Source organism: Myotis myotis, unplaced genomic scaffold (assembly GCF_014108235.1).
Source record: "Myotis myotis isolate mMyoMyo1 unplaced genomic scaffold, mMyoMyo1.p scaffold_m19_p_14, whole genome shotgun sequence".
Classification (NCBI taxonomy): domain Eukaryota; kingdom Metazoa; phylum Chordata; class Mammalia; order Chiroptera; family Vespertilionidae; genus Myotis; species Myotis myotis.
The window spans coordinates 54392800-54403294 of record NW_023416318.1 but is presented as its reverse complement, the minus strand read 5'-3'; the positions used below and the strand labels follow the sequence as shown (position 1 = coordinate 54403294).

The 10495-nt window shown below is 63.1% G+C and overlaps 1 protein-coding gene across 1 annotated transcript; it reads right to left on the bottom strand.

The window, feature by feature from the left end:
- Positions 1 to 2680: 2680 nt before the first annotated feature.
- Positions 2681 to 10272, bottom strand: CMPK2 (cytidine/uridine monophosphate kinase 2). The gene is made up of 5 exons (XM_036335430.1): positions 9428 to 10272; positions 7738 to 7852; positions 6326 to 6527; positions 4957 to 5190; positions 2681 to 4201 (listed from the first exon to the last, which is right to left on the bottom strand). Exons 1-5 carry the CDS (start codon positions 10094 to 10096, stop codon positions 4075 to 4077), a joined length of 1347 nt encoding a protein of 448 aa, XP_036191323.1. The 5' UTR covers positions 10097 to 10272; the 3' UTR covers positions 2681 to 4074.
- Positions 10273 to 10495: the final 223 nt, after the last annotated feature.

The window sequence follows — 10495 nt, the reverse complement described above, 5'->3', positions numbered from 1 at the left end:
GCGGCCAGGCCAGCGGATGGGGTGGCTCCTTGGAAGGAACAGCAAGGCCCGTGGGAGGGCTGAGAGCGGTCACTCATCCGGCATCAGGCTTCCCGTTTCCGGGGGAACTTAAAGCGATTTTTGTTTATAAAACACTAATGTGTGGTCGCCAGAGGGCAGGGCGTGGAGGGGGAGGGGGCCCTCGTACAGCTGACAGGGGATGTGACTCTGGGTGGTGGGCACCCCGTGCCATACACTGACCTTGCGACAGAGAAGCCACACCTGAAACCCGTGTGTTCGTGTGACCGACGTCACCCAATGGACTGTTTGAAAAGGACCCGCCGACCGAAGGGCTGAGGGAACTGATGGTGTGCGGGCACCGGGCTCCCCACGTGACCGAACCGTAACAACACAGGATAAACACAACTTGCCCTGAGTCCCGCTCCCGTTAAAAACCATCGGGGACTCGGGACTACAAGTGAATGCCTCTCGCTGAGCGACTGTGGAGTCCTGGCCACCAGGAGTGTGTGTGGGGGGGAGGGGGTCTCTGGGACCCAGGGCTCTGCAAACCCCGCCTCTCACGCAGCTGGCAGCCCCGTCCGTCCGCGGGGAGCGGGGCGCCTGCTCGCAGCCGAGCTCGCGGTGTGGTGTGGTGTGTTGTGCGCACAGAGAAGGAAATGCGATCATTTTTGTTGAAAGAACCACCGCAGTCCTGCCCACAGTTCCCTGTCGAGGTCTCCCCACGTTCCCCACCCTGACCCAGGTCCTCCCCTCGGCAAACTGCCGGCAGGTGGACAGACCAGCGCTCCCGCGGGAACGGCCGCTGGGGCGAGGAAGACGCCTGAGGGAGGTGCCGCTGCGGCGAAGGCCGAAGGAAAGACTCCGACGGCTTCACAGTATTGCCTGCTGACGGCTGTTTTCACATCAACACAGAAGACTTGGGTTTTTCTTCCCAATCAAAACTCAAAAAACAATCTCTCCTGCCCGGCTAGTGTGGCCCAGGGGTTGAGTATCGACCTTGGACCAGGAGGTCACCGTTCAATCCCCGGTCAGGGCACAGGCCCGGGTTGGGGGCTCGATCCCCAGTGCGGGGCGTGCAGGAGGCAGAGGGCCCAGGATTCTCTCTCATCACTGATGCTTCTCTCTCTCCCCCTTCCTCTCTGAAACCAATAAAAATATATTTAAAAAATGAAAGCCATCTCTCCTCCCTGAAGGTGAGCACGCACGCGGGACCCCCGGGGAGCTCACCGTCAGGCCTTGCCCAGAGGGCAGCCTCCTCGCTCCTCAAGGGCCTGGCTGCTCCGGAGGCTGGCGCGCACCTCGTTACAGCAAAACAAGCACAGCCACGAGTGCCACGCGTGTTCGTGAAAACCCCGGAGACTCACCGGCAGCTCGCGGCGTGGTATCCAGCCACGGTGTGCGGTGATCGGTCGACTGCCGCCGGGGCTGGGGCCTGGCAGGCTGTTACTCAATCTCAGAGCAGCCCCGTGGCGCCCGGAGCTTCTGGGAGGGGAGCTGGGTGCGGAGGGTTTAAGGCAGGGGTCCTCAAACTTTTTAAACGGGGCCAGTTCACTGTCCCTCAGACCGTTGGAGGGCCGGACTATAGTTTTAAAAAAAACTATGAACAAATTCCTATGCACACGGCACATATCTTATTTTGAAGTAAAAAAACAAAACGGGAACAAATACAATATTTGTATTTGCATGTGGCCCGCGGGCCGTAGTTTGAGGACCCCTGGTTTAGGGCAAGTGAACAAGAACACGCGGAGCCCAGTCGCCTCTGAAGGCCGCGCTCAGACCGCCGCCCTCTGGGACGTCAGCCCGGCGCCGCGGGTGAGCTCGGACGACGGCGGCGGCGGCATCGGTGCTGACAAGGCTGGTGCCTCGTCCCGAGCCTGGGAGACCGGAACCCACGCCATCGGCACCTGCCTCTGACACACGACCGGGTCCAGGACAAGCCGCTCGGCCCAGCCCACGTCCTCAAAGACTGACGTTGCTCACGGAGGCCTTTCCTGGGATACTGCTCTGACCCCGGGCTGTTTGGAATTCTTGGAGCAAGAAGTCAGCCCCTTTTAGGGACGTGTTGCTTCGACCTAGACATGCCCTGTGCTTCGTCCCTTGTCCTCCCCCTAGAGCAGGCGTTTCCGTAAAAGGAACCTCTGTTTCTGGGGGTGCAGCCTGGGTGTAGAGGGAAGTGCTCTCCGCCACACAGCCCAGCTCTGGGACGGTTACAGCGAGCTCTCTCCGCCCCCTGGTGGGCACAGGATGGACTTGCTGGGAGGCCACTGGATTGCATTCTCATGAAACAAAATAGAGAAAAAGTCCAGTCCTACCTGGGGGATGGAACCAAACGCAATTCGTTACCGGTTCCCCACGTGATCTTTTTAAAGTTCAAGACCAGCCATGAGGTGCCGCCACGCAGACGGCAGCCAGGGCCGTCCCGGAGGAACCCACAGGCCCACGCGGGATGCTGGGCGTTTGATCTTTGCCAGGAGAACCTTACAGTCGGGTCGCGGATGAAGATCCCCCATCAGAGCACGGAGCCGGGTGGGAAGCGGGCGCCAGCGCTGAGCCCGCCAGGACGTGCAGGTCGTGCTTGGCCCGGGAGCCCAGGCTGACCTCCTTACGGCCCCAAATGCCCCTCCTACCCCAGAGCCACTGGGGGGCACCTTCAGACATCAACACGCACGGGACAACAGCGCAGACTGGACACCACAGCGAGTTTATTCGCCGCGAGGGGCGGAAAGGAGGCACGGAAGATGGAAGGCTTGTTTTCCGGGGCAGCACGCAAGCTGTGCAGACCGTCAAGTCACGAACCCCAAGAACATACTTTGATGTCACATCTTGACGGATCCCGACACTACGTGTCAGCTTTAAAAATATTTTCATCTGAAATCATATTTCCATTTATATGCATCGATATAGTGTGTATACATTACCTAGGGTTCTTTTGAAAAATAGAATATCATCAATACTAAACGTTACTATAATTTAAGATTCCATAGCATGATCTGATGAGGCCTCAAATGTAATTATCTGGGGAGGGGATGTCTCAAGAAGACAATCATCTATCCATCTTGGAACTGGAAGAGATTTAGGTGACCGCCTGGCTCCGCCCACTCCGTAAGACACATCAAGCATTATTCTCCCATTTTTGATCAAGTTACCACTAAGATTACATGACTCACCCAAAGCCACCAAGCAGTTAAATGTCCTCTTTCCTCAGCCACTGTTTTCTAGCCAGACAGACCGCCAAGCGGATTTCATGGGCCATCACAGACATTCAAGGGCGAGACCACTCACTAGGGGACCCCCTCCAGGGCCCACTGTGCTCACGACGTGAGACAAACCACAGCTGGGGAATGAAAGACACAACCTGCGTGGCCGTGGCTTCCAGGCCCATTGCTGGTAGTGAAACCCGGCCCCAGGCCGCGGGAACCTACCGGACTCAGCGACACGACCACATGGCTGCCCTGGCCACGTGCAGGCGTCCAGCTCAGGGCAAGACGCTCCCCACACCCACAGCCAGTGCCCAGAGGAAAGGGTGGAAGCAGAACAAGCAGGAATAATTCCAGAAAGGCCGGCGTGCCTGCGCTTCGGGGTCTCGGGGTTGTGAGCTGCCGACACAGGTGGACACCGGCTGTGCACGTGCCCCCCGCCCACCAGACGCTCCTGGGGACCAGGACACACAGGCACGTCCCGCGGGAGGGCTTGGCTCTGGGCTCTGGGGCTCCGTCAAGACCATGGGGTGAGGCCGGGCTGGGAAGACGTCCACGCCCACCGTGTCAAGGTCTTGCCAGGGAGCAGGTGTGGGCGTGGCGGAGGCTGGGATGGGACGCTGAGCGGGGAGGGCTTCCCCGAGGCCTTTGCTGGGACGGCGTTCGCAGAACAAGCGTGTGGTGCCGGGCGGAAATCTCTCTTGGTGCCCACGGGAACGTGGCCCGTCTCAACCCTGACGGGCCCATCGGTCAGAAGCACAAACAATAATTAGGGGGACGCTGAGAGGTCTGGTCCCCGATTCTCTGGGACACACCGAGCGGGAAAGCGTGTACCAGCCCTGGGCGGAGAGGCTTGAACAAGGGACGAGGCGCCGAGTCATGGCAGCTGAGGACAACGATCGCGGATGAGGCTGAGCACCGCCTGGAGGACCCTCTCCCTCGAGGGGCTGGCGTCCACCTCGTGGCAGCCCGGGCTCTCCATCCGCGTGTAGGAGACCTCCACCCTGGGGACAGAGAAGGAACAGGGTTGGCACACGTCTCTGCTCGGCTCTCCGGGCAGCCGGCACTGTCCCACCCGCTGTCCCGCCCACTGTCCCGCCAGCAGCGTGAAGCCAGGTCCCCGATGGGTCTCCCACAGCCTCCCCTGGCGCGAGCTCTGCCACAGGCCGTGTTTGAGACACTCTGTCCAATACCTGACACGGCCCAGCCGGCCTGGCTCAGGGGTTGAGCATCGACCTAGGAACCAGGTCACAGTTCAATTCCTGGTCAGGGCACATGCCAGGGCTGTGGGCTCGATGCCCAGTGCGGGGCATGAGGAGGCAGCCGATCCATGATTTTCTCATCATCTCTCTCTCTCTCTCTCTCTCTCTCTCTCTCTCTCTCTCTCTCTCTCTCTCCCTTCCTCCCTCTCTGAAATAAATAAGAATCTGTATTTTTAAAAATACCTGATAGGTCAGGAGTGACGTTTAGCAGCCAGCGTTTATGAGTCCCTACTGTCCGCCACGCAGTAGGGCTCTGCGTGAGCCTTTCCCCTGCAGACCCAGGGACTTAGGGAGGACCCACTGGCACCCCATTTTGCAGACCAAGCAGCAGAGACTCAGAGAGATTAGGTCATGCGCCCAAGGACACACGTCTCCGCAGTCCGTGCCCCGGAGGGATTCAGACGAGCCCGAGGTCACACAAGCCAGAGGCCCTCGGCGCGGACGCTGCTTCCTCCCAAGCGTCTGGGCCCCCCACCCGGCGAGGGCGCAGCACCTACTTCTGACGGAACACGCTGTTGGCCTCCAGCTCCTCCTCCTCGCTGGTCCGCTCCAGGCCCCGGCCTCGGATCCTCCTCAGTCTCTCCTCAGGGCTCACCGTGAGCAGCACGACCAGGTCGGGCCTGAGCAGGTCCTTCGGCCACTGGTAAACGGGGTGGTGGGCCGGGGGCAGGTGCTGGACCGCCCCGCTCACCTCGGTGGCGATGGCGTAGGCGGCCGTGCTGTGCCAGTACCTGGGGGGCCAAGGGGTGGTGAGTTCCCCGTCTGCAGAAGGAACCGAGGTGGCTCTGAGCGTCAGCCACAGGGGTGCCTCTGCCCGAGCCTCTCTCGCACTGCACCAACTAAATAAATAAACCTGCATCTTCTGTTCAAAGTATTTATAAAATATCAAGAGTAGCCCGGCCGGCCAGCGTGGCTCAGTGGTTGAGTGTCGGCCTATGAACCAGGAGGTCACAGTTGGATTCCCGGTCAGGGCACATGCCCGGGTTGCAGGCTTGATCCCCAGTGAGGGGCGTGCAGGAGGCAGCCGATCCATGATTCTCTCTCATCACTGATGTTTCTCTCTCTCTCTCTCTCTCTCTCTCTCTCTCTCTCTCTCTCTGTTCCTTCTTCTCTGAAATCAATAAAAATATATTTTTTAAAAAAGAGTAAAACGCACAACCACAGTGCAGATGCGGCGGGCTCCCAGACTGGTGCCTCAGGGTGAGATGCCACCATCGCATCACCCTGCTTGGTCCCCTCCTCAGGATGCATCCAGCTCTGATGGGCCCTTAGGTACAGGGTGTCCCAGAAAATGTACGGACTTTCACAGCTGAGCGTGCAGTTCCGGAAAGGAAACGTGTCTTAATAAACATGCCTGCACAATGACTCAGTGTAAACGTGAGTCAGACGTGTTAGGGACACCCTGTGTGTATCACCCTCTCCTGCCACCGTGTGCTTGCTTCCTGCCAGCAGAGCACCGACGGGAGAAGTCGTTGGCACCGTGCAGGTGGCCAGAGCGTGCCTGCTGACTCAGCCACAAACCGGCAAACCGCTGAGATGGCTGATGGAGGAAGGAGGCTGTGGTCGCTGTCCCCGATAAGGCAGCTCAGGCCCTGGGCAGGCGGCATCGTCTTCCTCACGCCTGCGTTTCTCAGCAGGAGGTTGGGAGAATGCCCCGTGCCCACCCAGCTTCTAGGACAGCGGATGTAGCCTTCTGAGCGCAACGCCAGGCAGCGGTGCAGGCAATTAATGCATCATAGACGTTATTCCTGTGACGATCGTAACAGTTTCACCTAACACACACAAGTGTGTACTTGCGCGCACACACACACACACACACATATACACACACCTCAGGAAGGAAATGCCACCCTCCCTCTCACCCACCTGTCCACCACCACGGGGGACCTGGCGGACGCCTGGGCTATCTCAGAAGCCACGATGTAGTTGCCCAGAGAGTAGAAGGCTCTCCTGATGATGGCAGGCTCGTCGTCGAAGGCCTGCCGCCACTGGCTGATGCAGGCGGGCGGCGACTTCAGCAGGGCGGCCTGGAGGGCGTCTGCCACCGCCTGGGTCACGGTGGTTTTGCCTGCAGGTCACACAGCACATCTCAGTCCCACCCCCCCTCATTCCCAGGAGTCACTCTCCTCTCGGGGAGCGAAGGCGGTCCTGCCCCCCGTCCCTCGGCGCAGCTGGTTAAATCACGTGATGCTTCACAGCACGCGTGTCGAACTCACAGCCCGTGGGCCGCAGGCCGCGTTCATTCGGCCCGCGTTAGCCTTTGAGTTTGACATGCTTGCTTCACAGACACTTGCAGGCCCTTGGGAACCTGGGATCCGCTCTTTGGTGTCGGAATACCTGGAGGGGAGTCCGACTGGCCCTCTTGTTGGCAAATGATCGGCAAGCTCCGGCGTGGAGGCCAGATCGGCTCTGCTCACGCCTCCTGACCCGCCAGCTGACCCGGGAAAGGGCCCTCCAGCCGCCACACCGGGTGACACCATTGTCCCTGAGAACAGCCTTGTCACCTGGCCGGCCAGTGTGGCTCAGCAGCTGAGCGTGGACCCAGGAATGAAAAGGTCACAGTTCGATTCCCGGTCAGGGCACCTGCCCAGGTTGTGGGCTGGATCCCCGGCGGGGGCTGTGCAGGAGGCAGCCGATCGATGGCTTCCTCTCTCATTGATGTTTCTCTCTCTCCCTCTCCCTTTCTCTCTCTCTGAAAATAATAATAGTAATAATAATAATAATAATAATAATAGCCGTGCCCAGGGCCTCTCCTCTGCCTCGGCCACACCCCTGCGTGCACTGGGGGCTGAGTGCAGGCGCCTCCACTGTGTGCTCACGTCCACTTGGTGGCTCCCAAGGCTTCCTCCGCCCGCGTCCTGCTTCTTCCACTCCCGCTCTCCAGCGGCCTCTGGTCACCTGGGGTTTCCTGACCACACCTCCACGGGTGCTGATTCTCGGTGGCGAGGACCCATCCCGCCTCCCTCGCCTGCCCAGCCCCTCTCTGGACCGAACAACCCCCACCAATCCCCCTCCCCCCAGCTCTCCCTGACCGTCTCCGGCCCCCTGGCCTCCCCACCCAGGCTGCACCCACTGCCATCCGTGCTCCTGAGGCTCAATGCCCCCGCCCCAGGCCGCCCACCGAAGGCTTCTGCGTCTCAGCGTCGCACCCCCAGCTCCTCCGGCACAGCCAGAGGCTCCCAGGCCCAGCAGACTCTGTGCAGTTCTCTTGGGCAAGACCTGTCTGTCCCGGCACCTGCTGGCCCTGTCGCTGCCACACCCACAGGAAAGCCTCTCACCTGTGGCGTCCAGGCCCTCTATGACGATGACCGGGAATGCGCCTCTGAGCACCTGCCGGGGGCACTGGTCCACCAGCTCCAGCACCGCCCGGGCCTCGGGCATGAAGGGCGTGCACTGCAAACAGGACGTCAGCGTCAGCGGGGAGCGGGCTGCGGAGCCTCAGCTGAGCCGAGAGCAAGCCTGGAGCCCGCAGGCAGCCATGGCGGCTGGCGCCACCCGCGGTTCACGGTGTGCGGACCCGGAGGGCGGGGTGGCTGCGGCTCAGAGTCGGTAACGGTCAGGGTCCCGCTCCCCAAGGAGAAAGGACAGGAGTGACACCCCATTACGGACCAGCGTCACCCAGCGATGTGGGAACTCCGGCCCCGCCTGGGAAGTGCGTCCGACATGGAGGATCGGCTGCACCCACCGTGGGCTCCGAAGGGAGCCGTGGGCGCCCCCTCCAGCGCTCCTGTGTGAAACCCCGCCCTGCGGAGTGGGATGACGGAGGGAGCACTGGGCAGCTCAGGGGCTCAGGAGCCGGGGTTCTCGGGGACCCAGCCTCGGCAGGGCCTGGGGTTCCGGGGCGCCTGGGGAGGCCACTCTGTGGGCCTGGATTCACTTTACAAGCTTATGGGGAGCGTGGGATCAGGTGGGAGCAGAGTGGGCTGTGACGGGGGTTCAGAGAGCGGACTCTGGGTCACCCCACTGCAGCTCCCCCACCCCTCCCGGCAGCTCTGTGCTGAGTCCCAGGCATGGCTGTGTGCGTGTGCTTGGGGGAGCTGGGCATGCTGACACCTCTGTCAGGGTGGCCCCAGCATTCCCTCTGTGGATAGGAAACAGGTGCAAAAACATTTAAGAAACTTGCTGAGCCCGGCCAGCATGGCTCAGTGGCCGAGCGTCCACCCAGGAACCAGGAGGTCAGGGTTCGATTCCCGGTCAGGGCACAGGCCCGGGCTGGGGGCTCGATCCCCAGTGTGGGGTGTGCAGGAGGCAGCCGATTCGTGATTCTCTCCCATCATTGATGTTTCCCTCTCTCTCCCTCTCCCTTCCTCTCTGAGATCAATAATAAAAAAAAAATTTAAAAAATTTAAAAAGAAAGTGAAAGTGACACAGGCCCTCAATGCCAGGTTTCAAACCAAGCTGCCCACCTGCAAGTGAATGGCCGTCCCCAGGGCGACCCCATAAGCTTGTAGAATGAATCCAGGCCCACAGTGTGGCCTCCCGGGGGCCCCTGAACCCCAGGCCCTGGCTAGGCTGGGCCCCGAGAACCCCGGCTCCTGGGCCCCTGATGTGCCCGGTGCTCCCTTCATCACCAGGAGTGATGGAGAGGGGAGCCGGCAGCTCAGTGGCCCAAGCAAGCGGCCTGTTTCAGTCCCAGCTACTTACACCCCCAGAGGCCTGCCTTTCTGCACCCCCACCTCGGGAGGGTGAGACCCTGAGCTGACGTCATCTCCATGCCCCGCGGCTCCTGTCCTGTCCTGTGCCCAGCTCTGCGCCAGGGGCCAGGTGTCCCACATCCGGGCGGGCGGTCCTAGCGGCTGGGATCTCCAAAGGGCCACGGGGTCTGGACAGAGCCGGGCGGGCAGGCAGGCCGCCTCCGTGAACCAAGGACCCGGCCAGAGGGGCCTTGCCAGGCAGCCCCGCCCCACCCCCTGCCCGCTTCTCAGACCCGGGCTCCATCCCGCGGGCGGGGAAGGGGCGGCCACTTACCGCCTCCAACACGGCGCGCGCGGCCTCCCGGTGGGGGAAGACCCCGGAGCTGGGCAGGTCGGGCACCACGGGGTGCAGCGCGGGCTCCGGGGCGGGCACGACGCGCTCGGGGTCCACCTGCCGCCACTCGCGGCCGCCTCGCAGCTCCCACGGGCGCTGCCACAGCTGGTGGCTCTCGTCGCCCACGAACTCGCCCAGGCTCGGGCGCGGGGCCTCCAGGCACGAGTCCAGCAGCGCCAGCAGCGCGCGCCGCGTGTCGGGGCTGTCGTCGGGGTCGCGGAGCAGCACCCCCCGCTGCAGGCCGCCCGCCCCGCCGCCCGGGCCGTAGCGCAGCAGCCGGCGCAGCTGGCAGCGCCCGAGGGGCCCGCGGCGCAGCTGCAGGAAGAGGCGCTGGAGCAGCCGCGCGGCGCGCACCCGGGCGGCGCAGTCCCGGCCCGGCGCCACCGGCACGCACAGCGCGTAGCTGCGGCCCGGGGGGCCCAGGAGCGCGGCGGCGCGCGGGTCGGGGGGCGCGGCGGGGCCCTCGGTGCCCGCGGGGCCCACGGCGAAGTGCGCGAGGCCGCCGCCCGGGAGCTCGAGCGCGAAGCAGCTGGGCTGCGCCATGGCCCCCGCGCGGGACGGGCTCTGCGGCCGGGCCAGGAGCGCGAGCAGGCGGCCGGCCGGGGCCATGGGCGGCTCCCCGTCCCAAGTCCGGGCTCTAGGAAACGGGGCGCGGTCGGGGCGCCGCCAGGAAACGAAACCGAAGCGGCCGCGGAAGCGGGGGGCGGGGTGCGGGCGGGCGAAGTCCGTGCCAGCTGGCAGGTGGGGGAAAGGCCGCGGGTGCGTGGCCGCGGGTCCCCCGGGTCCCCTGGTCCCCTCCCCCGCCCCCCGCCACCTCTGGAGCCGCCCTCCCCCCGGGCTGTGCAGGCGGCGCTGGGCGGGACTGCGCCTGCGCGGAGCTCCGAGAGCGCGGAAGGGGGGAGCGCTGTCCCGGGGTGAGTCCGTCGGTCCATCTGTCCGTCGGTCCTCACTAGCCCTGCAGACGCCTCACCCCAGGGGTCTGCGGGGCCTGCAGCCTTTTCCGGACCT